The 15706-nt window shown below is 38.2% G+C and overlaps 1 protein-coding gene across 4 annotated transcripts in view; it reads left to right on the top strand.

Annotated features, from left to right (window-relative positions):
• The window catches only part of map2k5 (mitogen-activated protein kinase kinase 5), a 43284-nt gene that overhangs the window by 11839 nt on the left and 15739 nt on the right, over positions 1–15706 (top strand). For all 4 annotated transcript variants that reach the window (XR_006251373.1, XM_043244632.1, XM_043244631.1 and 1 more), the window contains 11 exons: positions 2448–2487; positions 3800–3868; positions 4792–4873; positions 4988–5049; positions 5394–5442; positions 5722–5795; positions 7281–7331; positions 7681–7752; positions 9692–9721; positions 13553–13579; positions 13901–13933. Coding sequence is in view for 3 of the 4 variants with exons in the window: in XM_043244632.1 (XP_043100567.1) it covers positions 2448–2487; positions 3800–3868; positions 4792–4873; positions 4988–5049; positions 5394–5442; positions 5722–5795; positions 7281–7331; positions 7681–7752; positions 9692–9721; positions 13553–13579; positions 13901–13933 (589 nt within the window). In the remaining variant the exon portion in view is untranslated. The remainder of the gene's footprint in view (positions 1–2447; positions 2488–3799; positions 3869–4791; positions 4874–4987; positions 5050–5393; positions 5443–5721; positions 5796–7280; positions 7332–7680; positions 7753–9691; positions 9722–13552; positions 13580–13900; positions 13934–15706) is intronic.

Below are 15706 nucleotides of genomic sequence, written 5' to 3'. Positions count from 1 at the left end.
TATTAGATAGACACATACATAAATACAAGCTTTTGCTTATTTGTGATTATTTGCCTTTGGCATTTTTTTGTCCCTACCATTTGTGATCCTATTAGAACTACTTACGGGTCACGACCCACCGGGTGAGAACCATTGCTGTGGGCTTTGTTTCTTCTCGCGCACATCTCTTTGTGGCTTTCTTTCAGGTGAGGTGATCATCTGGTCATCTCAGGTTAGATGGCATGGAGAAAGAGACTGAGAGAACTGTCTGGTCCGCATTGGCCGCTGTAACCGAAACCTGTTTGTGTGGTTGCGTGCGTGTGTGTTCGTCTGCAAACGCACATGCATGGGATGACTGTCTTCGAGAGATCCATGAATACTGCATGACAGAGCTTTCATTACCTCGGGCTCTGGAGTGTAAATAACAAACAGAGAATAGGGACACATTTACGGGGGTCAGGACCACACGTCACTACGTCACCTCGTCCTGACCACGCTCCTGTCAGTCTTAAGTCATCGCAGCATGACTTACTCGGCAGGGTCAAAGTTCAAGGACTTTAGCTGAACTTCACGGATGGGCTTAGTAGGATACATTACGGTTCAGAATGTCCTGAAGCAAACATTTAGACAACATCATTGGTTGAGTTGGCATTAGTAAGTAATTCAATTTAATTCAAGTTCATTTGGATAGTGCTTTTCATAATACCAATCGTTGCAAAGTAGCTTTACAGAAAATAGTGGTATTTAATAGTAGTAGTAAACAGTCATTAAGCAGACTCTTTTATCCAAAGCAACTTATAGCTTATATATTACACAGGCAATCCTTATGAAGAGACTTGGGGTTAAAAGTCTTGTTCAAGGGCGCAGTGGTGATGCTTATGACTCGCTACATGCGTAAAGTGAAACTAGTCACTTCCGATAGTTAGCCATGAGCCGTACCACCGCCATCAGATATAGCTGTTCTCATTTTTTATTTTGACTCTTCTGTTTTGTTTTTCTTCACAATTACTTGAACATTTAATTTTCCACTACATATTTCTTTTCTAATAACAATAAGCGTCTCACTGAGCATCTCAGAATGTTCCGGAGTGTAAAGTGTACCTGCGGAGGACACTGAGGTGAGATGGGATCGAGTGTCTTTGTCCTAAATGAGGGAAGTTAGCCGTCGCGTCACTTAGAGCGACATTAATTAAAGGCTTGCCGGAGTTACGAGGTGTCTGGAGCCGTAACCAGATCAGCCATCTATTTCCCATAAATCACATGCGCCGTCTCAAACACAAACCACTACCAATTTATTTACTGTAGGCGTATATGCACATACATACAGAGATTCTCATCATCAAATCAGTCTTTTTCTTGTTGTTTCTTTTCTCATTTACACAAACATGCATAATGTGCGTCTGTGTTGTTGAATCCACCCTCGTTTGGCAGCTGTCTGTTGTTATAGTATATTATCTGGTGGAATGGACCGTGTCGTGGGTTATTGTAACCCAACCCCTCTTCAGCACCTACTGCAGTAACCAGATCCACTGCTCGGAATGAGCAAGGATCATAATTAAATAATTGCGGCTTTGCCGTTAATTCGACCTGTAACAGGAGGCCTGTCTGGGAGAGCTCACGCTGAAACAGGAACGGAGCTGATAACGCTCCACAGCTCAGAATGTCTGAGGTTTCGCAGGTGACTGACTCAGGGTTGACCTCACCTGCATTTGACACTTGGGATGAGGACACCCCTCCTCCGAGCTCTTTTTTCGTAGCGATTAAACCTCTGATAATCTGTAAATAAATACAAATGTTTAAAAAGCACCTGAGGGTCTTACTTAGTCATATGGATGTACATCTCAGGTTGCTCTGACTTAAACAAAACCCTGAACATAGTTTCCACCCTTGGATGTCAATCATTAAATGTCTGTCCCAAATGTTTTTTTTTTTTTATTATTATTTTGCATACGGTGGCTACAAAAAGTGTTTGGATGCTTAAACAATGTTTTAAATGTTTAATTAAAAAATACAAATACAAATAACATAGCTTTTAAAAGTGACCCGCATGTCAAATATCACACACATAAATTTATGTGTGTGAGTCTGTTTGTGCGTTATGTCACATAATTTGGGGTCCGTAAGACACTGTGATGTTCTTAAAAGAAGTTGTCACATGATCCTTCAGAATTCAGTCTAATATGTCGATTTGGTGCTTAAGAAAAATTTCTTATACTTAATGTTGAAAACACTTCTGCTGCTTATTTTTGTGATTCTTTGATGAGTATAAAGTTCAAAAGAATAGCATTTATTTAAAATAGATTTTTTTTAACTATAACTGTCTTTACCTTTACTTTATAGCAGCGTACCTAAGCTTTTGAAGAGTAGAGTGCATATACATTTTGATGTGTTTGTTTGTACAATTTACAAAGGTACTGCTAAGAAAATTTGCATTGCCATTTATTGTACAATTCTTTTCATTCTGACAGAGCTTACCACTTGCTTGGGAAGAGAATTGTAGCAGTGAAGGTAAGAACATAAGTCACTGCATACAGGCTCTGGAACTGAAAGCAGTATCTTAACTTTTCAAATTCACTTATTTTCCTTAGTGCGCTTAATAAATCCTTAGATCTAACAATATATTGTAGATTACATATTGGTAGAGCTATTTGGCTCACATTAAAAAAAAAAAAAAACATGAGAACACATAAAGACCCAACATGTGATATTATAGCAGACATTGAACTAATGGGTAAGAAAATCATGCAGCCAGTTTGCTTTTTTAATAGAAAAGTATCTGCAGAGCAAAAGAGGTGAACTCAGGTGGCTCTGTTACAGGTGGACTTCACTGCGGCAAGATGCAATGAATAACCACTGGAGATGTTAATAGTGCTCTACTAATTGAAGAGCACAAAAGAGCAAATCCAGCACTCCTACACACATTGCCTCACTTAAGCATGATTGAGAACCTGTGGCCCTCGTACACCTGAGCGGCTCTTTCTTTTTCTATCTTAGCTGGTTTCTGTTCTGTCATTTCTTCCACTCTTTTCTTACTTTTTTTTCGCCTCCTCCCCTTTCCCATCGTTCTCATTGACATCTGTTTAGTTTACTTTTATCCTCTCACTTCTCTTCTGTCTTATCTCCTATCTGTCCTCCTCTCCTCTCGTTTCTTCTGCTGTGTCTGCTCATCTTTCTGTCTGCGCTCTGCCTAGGTCTGCTCGAGCAGGGCTATCTATTTGGCTAAGGCTGTAAGTGATCTCTGATGAGCTTTAACTGCGTGGCCTTGCCTTACTGCCTTACCTGTAATCAATTATTTCAGTGGGAGGCTGATAATCTAACCTTAACTAAAGAAGCATTTTAGCTAGTCGCTGCTTCGTTACAAAAGTGGAGAAGAGAGAGATCAAACACCTAGGTTGCAACAATAAACCAACTGTTTTTATTTCAAAACTTTGTAATATTATAGGCTGCCTTGGCCTTGGAACATCTCTTTGAGAGTTTAAATGCCTGCTTTTGATATTTTTAAGTGGTAGGTTGTTTAATTTTCTATTTAGCCTGTGCTGTCTGACGAGAAACTCTTTAAGCATGTTTCACAAGCTGAAACAAGTATTGATGCACAGAAAAGAATACTCGAATGACTGCTTATGTTTGCAAATTGTATTTACCTGATGTAAAATTGTTGGTGAAAAAAAGAATGTGAAGTGTCTAGCATTGCATGTGAGTTTGATATAACACATTTGCTAAAGAGTTTGGTTTGAGTGTAAATTCAGTTGATCATTTGATAGTTCAGAATGGTCATTGTGAATGTGTTTTTTGAAATGCTGGTCTTATGCTTCTAATGCAGGTTATTCCTCTCGACATCACTGTGGAGCTACAGAAGCAGATCATGTCAGAGCTTGAGATCCTTTATAAGGTCTGAACCTCTTTTTATCCCTGCTTGATTACTTAATCTGTAGCTATAGGATGGTACTATATTTGTATTTCATTCTTCTTTTCCAGAGGTAATTTTCAAAATGTGCTCTCCCAGTATGACCAGTGACTTATGATGCTTTGGTCATATCAGTTTTCTTACCTCCCTCTCAATAACTAAACTTTAGCATTTTGCACTCAAGTGTCACTTTGTTAGTCTCGAAAGTGTCTGTGAAAAGTAACACGTGAATACTCTCAATGTTCTTGGAAAAGTTTGGATCCACTTTCCAGGTAAAAACCAAATTCATTTAGACCTGTGTGTGGTTTCAGCTTTCAGATTAGGTGTATGACTGTGATAAATATAAAAGAAGTGTCATGAATTATTCAGGGATCAATGCCTATGTAGTTCAGTCCACCTGTTCCTGTAACCTGCTCTGACAACAGCTGCGGGATAGACCTTAATTTATTACAAATCACCCTTTGCAACAACGAGCCAGTCACACAGAATAATCAGCCAATTTCACATTCTGAATGAAATACTGCCACATTAGCATTACATGACTTTCTACAAATAACTATCAACCAAAGTCTTAATGAAGCAAATAATAACGACGTATCATTCAGAACCATTCAGTGAATCATTCAAAATTTCTCAAACTGTTATTCAAGTTTGGCCAATAAACTGAGGGCCAAAAAGTATACAGAAAAATAATTTTCTTCAAGTCATATTAAAGAATCCTAAAAGATGTTACAGTTTCCACAAAAATACTAAGCACCACAATCTTCCAAAGCATTTAAAAAAATCTTACAGAGCCCAAACTTTCCAGTGGTAATGTACATTAATGATAAAATGCTAAATGTGTTCTGGACATATAAAAGGTTTCACATAGTGAGATATATTGATATATTTGATTATCTTGTTTACAGTGTGATTCTCCATACATCATAAAGTTCTACAGTGCTTTCTTTGTGGAGAACAGAATATCGATATGCACTGAGTTTATGGATGGTAGGTCTCATCTGTTTTGACATTTGTAGGGCATCTGGGAGGCAACAATAACAAAAGAAAGCATCACTCCCAAAAAATGTGAAATTTAATTGTATTTATTTGTTTTTAACGTAGGTGGTTCTCTGGATGTCTACTGGAGAATCCCAGAGCATGTCTTGGGCAGAATTGCTGTGGCGGTGAGTCCTCTTCTAGTCATGAAACTGTTACCGAATAAGCTTATCAGGGAATTTTAGTATTTTTGGCGTGTCCAAGAATCTGTTACAACTCAGACCAGTGTGTATGTGTGCTTTGTCCTTGTAACATTTTATTAGTGCTGAATTGTCATTGCTCTCGGTTTTGACCCTCATTACCCTCTTCCTCACACTTTCTCACAATAATCAAAGATACTCCACTGTTCAGATAATTTACAGCTCTATCCTCTACAGACATAGCTCTCATACCCTTTTGAGTCTCTTCTGAGCTTGTTTTCAATGAGTGTGACTGTGTGTGTGTGTGTGTGTGTATGTGTGTGTGTCTATAGGTGGTAAAAGGATTAACGTACCTCTGGAGCCTGAAGATTTTACACAGAGGTGAGAAATCTGCTGTTTTGTTAAATGTGTAAAAATGCAATCATATTAAATAATATTACAATTTTTGATATTGACCATTATAAATCAACTAGCTGACCATTGATATAATTAATGTACAGGTTATTCGTTGAATTTGCCTAATAATAATAAAATACGCAATAAATAAAAACATCTGAACTCTTCATATTACAATAAAGGTGTTCAGTAATGTAGTTACATTTATAATGTCGACATATGTAATTTTAAGTCTCTGTGTAAATGCATTGTATCTCTGTGCAGATGTGAAACCCTCCAACATGCTGGTTAACACACGGGGTCAAGTTAAACTGTGTGACTTTGGAGTCAGCACACAGGTACATGTTCATTTGAATCCTGAAACTATTTGTGTGCATGTTTGTTTGTCTGCCTGAACATGCACAAGTGCCTCTCATGTGTACGTATGTTGTGAGCACCGTCAACTCAGATCAGCCATTGTCCCATCAGTCTCAAAGTCTCTATTCTTTTCTCGATCTTATTCCTCCAGGGATTTTTTGCCTTTGCTCCCCAACCCCTTAGATTGCTCCTCTCCTCTCAATTCCAGCTCTTTGTAATTACCACAGTGACCAGATATTCAGTGTATGTGTGAGTGTCGGCGTGTGCGTGCGTGTGGCTGGAGACAATAGCTCAGACTGAGAAAGTCAGCATCAGTCTCTCCACCTCTAATACACTCAGGAGTCCAACAATGGGACCCAATCACTCCAAACGGCCCTCTTTTAATTAATATTCATACCCATGTTCCCCGAAGAGATTCAAGCTGAAGCTGACCCCTGGATGAGGTGCGCGTGTCTGTTTTCCTCTGTGCCTGTCCAGACCATGACACTGTATAGTAAACCCATGTCTCTCTTATTCATTTACACACACGCGCACACAGATGCACGTCAGGGCACGGGGGAACGCTCCCATTATGTTTGTCCTGTCATTGCTGACATGTGCCATTGTGCCCAGATCTCACTGTCTCTCCCCTGTGAGAGTACAGACTAAAATTAAACCAGGCTGGCATTTCAATAACACTCCACAATAACACACTCTTTTCAGTAGATTTAAATCAGTTCCTCTTACTCTGTCCTTTAGCTTATGGAAGAGAGCTCAGGTCACTTGCTATATTTCAATGTTTAAACAGAGATGCTTCTATCAGAGGACCGAATGTGATGGCTTCTCCACATTATTTCTCACTGTCACAGAGGGGTAATGTTTCAACTTTAAGGTTGAAATGTGATGGTACTAGATATATAATACTGTCAATGCTAAGATCTACATCAGCTGTTAGGGTAAGTAAAAGGAATTTGTTTGTTAGTTAGTTTTGAAGATTTTTTTTCAGGTTTAGTTGCTAGTTAAGTGTTATGAATGACAATGGATATATTATCCTTTGACAGAATGTGTTAATGTATGAATGATTTCTTGTTACAGAATTTGTTAATTTATTAATGTTAAATAATGTTAACAAATCAAAATATATTATAAAGGGTTACTATTTTAAATGTATTTATCTGTCTGCTCATCATTTTAAGTGATTAATATTACTGTTCACGCTTGAGATTTGAAGAAACACTTAAAAATATTTTTTAGATGAATTTTATATTATAAGCATTTATAATATCTTTTTACTTGCTTATTCACTGCACTAGTGATTATATAGTGCTTGCTATCTGTATAAAGCATTGAAACATGAATAACAGGTCTATTTTTCATGCGGCACACAATGGCAAGTTTCAGGAGTTACAACCACATTCGTAACAATTGACTCCCCCCCCTCAAAATAGATTCATGAAGGCCATGTATAATTCTACTTTATTCCACAGTTGGTGAACTCAATCGCAAAAACATACGTCGGGACCAATGCTTACATGGCGGTAAGCTGCATTCATACCTGTAATAGTCTTTCTTTTCAGATGCTTTCGTGTTATATTACCTGAATAGAGAATGCATAGCTTGTACATATGTGGTTGTAAAGGCCCCCAGTCAAGTATGTATCTGTAAAGGACACAATACAGTCAAATGCTTTTATATGGAAAAAAGTATGCAGTGTGATATACACTTATGCACACACACATTTAGATAATAGAACTTGTTAAATAGCTTACACAGACGATTTGCTTGTATATATGGCCTTCAGTGCCACATTCTTACTCGTAAGTACAATCCATATGCAGAATTGTACACTGTATTGTCATGCTTCTTTATGTGTCTTTGCCTCTATAGCCAGAGCGGATATCAGGGGAACAGTATGGTATTCACTCGGACGTGTGGAGCGTAGCAATCTCTTTCATGGAGGTAAAACAGCCATATAATAATTTCTTATAAACACCAATGTATACATATAGCTCAGCATTCATAGATCGGGTGGACCAGTGTCAGTGTTTCTGCTGAGTGTAGTTGATAGTCCCTGCAGGCAGCCTGTCCAAACAGATGTTGGCCTACAGCTATGCATGGATCACACTCAAGATCTCCCACTGACTGCTACACACACACACACACACACACACACACATACACACACTGCTCTGCTATTGTTTTGGACCCTCTCCCTTCAAATTCACATGTGAGCATAAAGTAAGGAATAAGATTTTGTGTGCATGCATGTGGTTTCTATATATAAAAATGCGATTAATACAAGGGGATGGAATTAAAGCGCGTGTAGTAAAACATTAAAGAAAATGAATGTGTGTGTGTTCGTGTGTGCATGTAAAAGTGAAAGATTTGGAGTCAGTGTGGCAAAACGCTATCAATCACTCAGCCAGCAGAACGTCCAGTAATTAGAGTGCTGTGTTCTCTGTTCCAGAGGTGTGTGTGTGTGTGTGTGAGAGTGTTTGTTCCTGAAAAAGAGAGGAGAGGTGTATGAGTGTAGTGATTTTAGTTTTTTTTTTTTTGGAATGGATGTTTTTCTAAGCAGAATCCAACAGCAAGAACTGTACGTATGAGTGGATTAGATTTTAATATGGTGGTTTGACTCGTGTACTGAAAATGCCGTGCTGGTAGTTCTCATCGGCTTTATTGATTCCCATTTTGTAATTGTCAGCGCTTCTCATTGGCTGTGATGAATTGTTATTGTATCCCTCCACTCAGTCCCTTGATTGTATTTATCAATACTGTTAGATATTATCAGTGAGACGTTTAGGGAGGGAAATATCAAGGGTCATATGGATTGACATTATCATGAGTTGATGAACAGTATATTGATTTGATTATGATTTAGTATTGAACTTAGCATGTTGTTAGGGACGTGATCGATTCGGCTCGGCTGCTGGAATGTTTAAGCAATTTGGGTGAATTACTTCTATGTTCTGTTGGCAGAATTCTTAACTAATGAATTGAACTCATCTACTGAACTGAGATGAGCATGTTAGATTTAATAAATGAATGCGCTGCATGCAATTAAATGTAATTAAAGTAAGGTTTGAAAATAGTTTTATTTTTACTTTGACTTTTCCTTCTGGGTTTGCTGCATTTTCCACATCTGTTCTTTATTCCAACATGTGCTGTAGACTTCACAGAATAACACCTGCTGAAGCACATACACCTGCTGTGATGCTGGGATGTAGACAGGATTATAAATATTAGTGCTACTTGAACCCTTTTGAAAACTAAATGCAATTACTGTACTGTATTGATTGTGCACTCTATACTTTTTTGAAAATACATGATTATAAATAATTATATTAATTAAATAACAGGGCATCTTTTTTCATTCTTTAAAGAAGAACACTTAATCTGAAGTGTTCACTAACATACTAAAGTTTCTAAACAGTTCTTGACTATATATTGTACAGACTTACAGTTTCAAAAGACATGGCATTGAAGTTTTTTTTCTTTAGTTGATATAAATGAAAATTCTGAATTAACCCCTTAATTCTTACTTACAAAATAACTACTTAATTTCCACTTAAATATAAAACACTCTATTCAACAAAATGGATTTAATGTAAGTTTGTTATAAACAGTATATTCTTTCTAATTTAATTGCAATTAATATCCAATTGAATGGCCAAAAAATGAGTACAATGCATTATTAGGAATTGATTTTAGTATTTTCATGTTAGGCTTTGATTGTTCTGAAATCTTGTTTGAGACATCGTCCATCACAGCTGTATTGGTAAAAGCTCATGTGCTTAAGCGAGTTTGTGTGTGTGTGTGTGTGTGAGTGATTATGTGATTATTCCACTGTGCTTCCTTTTAACTTAACTTAACTTTTCCTCTGTTATTTCATTGGCAGTTGGCGCTGGGCTCTTTTCCATATCCACAGGTGAGTCTACGACATCAAATCAGACAGCATTTTAACCATTTTAGCTTTCAGCTCTCGAGCAGTTCTAAACGCTCTAGAGGCACAGCAGACCCTAATGTATGCCCACTTAATATATTGGCAGTAATTAATTGTCTGTTCACCCCACAACTGCTCATCCATGTGTACTCGCATTACATGACGTCACGTACAGTACTGCAGACTCGCTCTATTCCTCAATCCCAGCCACTCTGTAATCAGATTTCTTTCAGGGATTTAGCAAGATTATCCCATTGTAAGAATGGCAAACCCAGATTATAATCCAGATTCATTTTGAGGGTTCCCAGATTAAGAACCACATGGTACCCAGTGCACAAAACATGTCACCTTATGGTGCCTGCAGTATGACATGCTGTAGATTTATAGTGTGATTAGTATAGTTGCACGTTTAATTAGACTGCCAAACAGTTAATTTATATTGCAATTTATAGTTAGCTGTTTTTAGTATAGACCCCAAATTTTTGTTTTATATATCATTTGAAAGTATTATTTATTGTTTGTTTATAATACATTATGCAGTAACTAATGTTAATACATTTCATATAATTTTATTGTAAAGTGTTATTTTTTTTGGACGATTTTCAACACAGTGTATACAGTATACCCCAATCTGATTCAGTGCCCTAGTTTTCTCTAATCAGACTCTCTGCTTTTTAAAGTTCTGCATGTAAAGAGTGCAGTGAGTTTAATGAGGGAAATGTTGACTAATGCTCAATAAATTACTCCCAGCATGCCTGTTGGGTTAATTAGCATATTAAAACAAAGCAGCCACTCAGGGCATGCAGAGGAAATCAGAAAGGAACATTTTGAGGCTGCATCTAGAGCCAAAGCCTTGAGCATCGAACGGTCACGGAGGCTGGGCTTGGCACTGGTGTGTGTTTGTACTTTATCTCACACATCACTTGATGCAAAGCTTTTGTGCACAATGGCAAAAGTTACTAAATTAATGGAAGGATATGATCCATTTTTAGTCAGCGTTTTTTAATCAGCATAGAAGAGACAGACAAAATGTAAGATGAACAGTGTGAGATGATGAATATTAGACATTAGAACATGAGAAGGCTAGAGGCCAGGGTGGTTTCTGCATATGAGTGCATTCGTGCATTTGTGTGTGTGTGAATTACCCCGTGGCCTGGAGGCTTGTCTCATTTGAAATTGTTTTCCTCTGCTCTCCAGCATTATCTATTAACAGGGCCATTATCATGTTAATCCATGGAGTATTATTACATAAACTAATGAATTCACATGTACACACAAACGCTCCCTCATACACACAGAGTCTGGAACCGTGATTGGATCTGTTAATGTTAAATATTGTACAGCATTTCTTTTGCTCACAGAACTGCGGAGCTAAATTTGTGCTTTTTATGTTGGCCTGTATCTATCCCTTCAAAACAAAAACAAAAATCCCTTTTGACTGTGTGAAATGCAGTATATCTTTATCAGATAAAGCTATAACAGTTGAAATCAATGAATGGCAAAACTTTTGTTCTTGGCCCGTAGAGCCAGAGGCATTATACTGAAGCATTTCATGTATACACACCCCATTAATTTATTACTTCCTCCTTTAATCTCCCTTACTTTCCCTTTCCCTCTTCCTGCGTTTCTGAATTCGTATGGAATGGAAATAGAGAGAGAGAGAGAGAGAGAGAGAGAGAGAAGGCATGAAGGAGAAAGAGGAAGGGGGGTTAGTCAGTAAGAAAGAGAGGGAGAGCTAAACCTCCCACTGCTAGAGCGTTTTTGCTCTTGATGTTAATTTTCACAGCTCCATATGGTGCTGCAGACTCTTCACCTGCAGGCATCGCACACACACGCGTGCACACACCACCCAGCCAGCACACACGCTACCTCGGGCCTGGCCTGTCACTCACATCAGCCCAGGCATCTGTCTGTTTTCTTTCTCACACACACTCACACACACGTGCTCAAAGAGTCCATTGTGCTCTGAGATCTCGAGAGATGCCCGCTGTATTTCTGTATCGACTTCTGATGCCCTGCCCCGCTCCATTCGCTCTCAGAGCCGCAAATATGCTGCCGTTTTGTGTGTGTGCGAGCGCATGGGTGTGTGTATGTGTGTGTTTTCTATGTGTTATCTTGTCATTGATTATAAAAGGCTCTTTAATTTCGTCTCACCCCATGTTGGGATTAATTTGCATTCTTTGTCAGGAGTTAATGGCGTCTCCCGATGGCTCGCTCGGAAAATCTTTGAAGACTGCAGACTGGCTGGCGTGTGTATACAGCCTCCAGCGCTTTTCCTCCTGATTGATTTGTTGTTGCCTTTTCTGTTTTCCGGCTGTTTTGGTTTCAGCTCATTTTAAGCCTTGTATTCATCTGAATATACTGTATGATTTTGCTCTCCCAGCGCTTTAATGCTATATTTAAGCAATATCACCCTAGCAAGAGTGTTGTTGCTATTGAGGCTGCAGGTAATCACAGCCTTGCCAATATTTAATGTAACGGCACAGTTTTAAGTGCCGTATTACTTTTATACAATAGTTATGTAAACAAGAAGTTACTGTACAGTAACTTGCAGTTCAGAAAAAATTGGCCAAAATGTTGTGTAATCAATTTTACTCATTTCACTTTTCAATTTTTCCTCATATCCTCACTGGTAAAACCCAGCTCTGAAAACCCAGCTAAATCACTCTTCTTTGACTCAGACACAGACAGGTGGGGTGTTCCAACAAGGAGAAGCTAAAAAAATATCAGAACTAATTGCAAAGAAACATAAGATGCTGAAGCAGAAAGGAAAAAGCAGAAAGCAAGTCTTTAAACTGCTTAGGACATTGTATAAAAGGTAGCAGTAGGTGATGTGTTTAAAGTGGTCTTGATTGTTCAGTGGAGATCACATTGAAGTATTTTGTCTAACTCCAGTGGTTTAATTGGAAAACGCCGCATATAACAAATATTTATGCCTTTAATTGTCCTGTGACTGCCGTGCTTTGCAGTTTTAGCCAATGTGTTATTTAGTTCCTACATTATAGGTCCAGTGTCTCCAGGTATTTAAAGAGAGCTGGGCCGTGTTTAATTGAGAAAGAGAATCAATGACTAGCGTGATATGTCATCAGAGCGGTCTCACACCGTTAGCTGTTAGTTGAAACTATAAGGTCCAGGCAGGAGGTTTAGGCCAGATTGCATAAGCAGAGCTTTGCCCTGAAATTAGCATTTTAGTTCAAACAACAAAATATGTGTAACAAAGATCTCAGTCTACTTCCATCTAAGACCCTCCGTTAGAAGATTACTTGCATCCAGCTAGAGGGAAGTACAAAGCGGAACAGTACTGATTTTTATTTATTTATTTATTTATTTACCTTTAACTGGGACGTCCCTTTCCAATCAAAAAGCTATGCATAAAGCAGTATTTTATTGGTATTGCATGATTATGAATGTAAAATAATTCCTCTAAAACTAATTGCGTTGCCTTCAAAGAAAGAACCCACTATTTTATCTCCAGTCTGCTTTTCGAGATGTTTTTCCTGAGTGTACTTCTAGAGTCAAACATATAAACCTGGAGGTGAATAAAATGCAGGAGATATGAAATTAATGGAAAAAATGCTTGGTGAAGCTTATCCTAATTGAGGATCAGACTATTAGCAGCTGTGTTTTCATTATGTAAACGATGTTAACACATCATGCCCATATCTTGCCATCAGGGTTTTCCTATTCTTCCCCCCAGCGATCATAAACATGTCTTGGCGCAACGCTTGTGATTGCAACATGCTAATTACATGTTTTCGCTCTCGCTTACTCATTCTCACCTAAATCCCCTTCTCTGTTTTTTTTTTCTTTTTGCAGATTCAAAAGAACCAGGGCTCCTTAATGGTAAGTGTCTTTCATGTATTTTCAGAGATGTAGGCGGCTCCTCTCGCAACCCCTCGTAGTTTTCTCCTCACCTCGCATGGTTGCCTCCCTCTGAAGTTAATACCAGACAATAATACGCTCAGTCTTAACAGCCTGTATTCAGATTAGGTGCCATTAGAAATAAGAAAACATTACAGATCAAATGGCTTTTCTCGAGTCAGAGTGCATTTGATTAAGCTGTATTGCTACCTGTTTTATTGCATTAATGATTTTATTTCCTTTGCACTGTAAGGACGTTGTATGGGGTCTAATCTCTTTTTCTTCTACCCCCCTCTATCACAGCCTCTTCAGTTATTGCAGTGCATTGTTGATGAGGTGAGTCTGTGTCCCGTGTACGAAACTGTCTCTAATGGGGTGGAAAGCTGATATTTTGTTTCCTAATGAAGCGAGGTGCATTATCAGCTCTGCTCAGGGTTTGAGCTCTGAAGAGCTGGAGCTGTCAAGAGCTCGGCCGTGCTGATGTCAAGGCCTTGAACGGAACAATTGTCTTAACTCTGGATTTGGAAATTCAAGCTAATCTTGAAAATACATTGAGGAAGGTTGGACGAACAGTAAAACAATCACAGTTTAAAAAATAAAGACAAAAATGTTCTTATTTTTTTATATGCACAAACTAATTTAAAACTCAGTGGTTTTTAAATAACTCTATAAACTGTTTTATTTATTTTTTTATTTCTTTCTCTCTCGTTCTATCTCTCTTTTGCGCGTGTGTAAACATTCGCGCACACACATTTTGCTGGTTTAATGTAGCATGACAGGGCTCTGGACAACTGAGGGTTGTGGACCACAGAGTTGTTGCATTAACCTTGACATCCGTTAGGTGCTAAAATACACCCAGCTAAACTCTGACACATTTTCTCACCCTTATCTCTCTAAAGAGTTGGGTCAGGGTCAGTTAAACCCAGATATTCCTTGAAATAGATACAGCTTATGCGTTACACTCACTTCTCTGATATACACACCTTTCTGGTATATTTTGAAATGTAATTTGTTCCTTTGATGGCAAAACTGAATTTTCAGCAGCCATTACTCCAACCTTGAGTGCCAAATAATTAATCAGATATCATTCGTCAAATATATTTTTTTAAGACTTTCAATGTTGAAAATGGTTATAAGAACACAGGCAATTTAGCATATTAGAGTCATTTTTAATAGATGATGTCGATTGTACTATGAACAGTATTAAGGAATAATGGCTGGAAAATTTTTGTTGTGTCAAGTTTCAAACAGGGCTCCCAGTTCATAAAAATTTTTAACCTAATTAATTACATGATGTGTTAAATAATTAATATGATAACCTGGTGCTGGGCGGTATACCAGTTTGTATCGAATACCGGTAAGCAGTAATTGCAAATTATACCTTTCAAAAGAAATATTTCATTGATTCAACATAAAATTGAAAAGAAATTTTAAAGAAAGTCACTGGTAACCAAAACAGCTTTAAAATGCCTTCTTTTATGTTCCACAAAAGAAAGGTTTGAAATAACATGAGGGTGAGTAATATTTTTGATTAACTATCCTTTTCATGTTTTTTTTATATTATTATTATTAATAGTATTATTTTTAGCAAATGATGCTCTAAATAAGTAACTAAAACTGCCGGCATGTGGCGGTGAGTGTGGTACAAGAGGTCATCTTGTACCACACTCCACACTCAAACAATTGCCAAATTTGCATCAGTCTCCTCAGCATTTAGTTAAAGCCCGTAGGCCACGGTAACTCCGACATTTAAATGCGCTTTCCACCGCTATGTGAGTAATTAATAAGTAATTGTGTTAATTGTGTGTGTGGGGGGAGCCTCTCCCTTCTCTTCTCTGCTTGAGCTACTCACTGACACATGCTAATAACAGAACGCCACAGAGAGATGAAGGAGAGGGAAGCATAAACACACATTAAACATACCCAACGTGTCCTTTCTGCTATAGATTGCTGCACGTAATTAATAATTAAACGGCCGCTCATGTAATGAGTTGACCCGCTTGAACTGTTCATTACTCATCCGGCAGAGGCATCACTCAAACTATTTTCTGCCGTGCCCTTCGCTCCGTCTCCCTCAGGCCAAAGAGTGCACCGCCACGCCGCTGCCGA

The sequence above is a fragment of the Puntigrus tetrazona genome, chromosome 7 (assembly GCF_018831695.1).
Source record: "Puntigrus tetrazona isolate hp1 chromosome 7, ASM1883169v1, whole genome shotgun sequence".
Classification (NCBI taxonomy): domain Eukaryota; kingdom Metazoa; phylum Chordata; class Actinopteri; order Cypriniformes; family Cyprinidae; genus Puntigrus; species Puntigrus tetrazona.
This window is presented reverse-complemented; position numbering and strand designations above follow the sequence as displayed.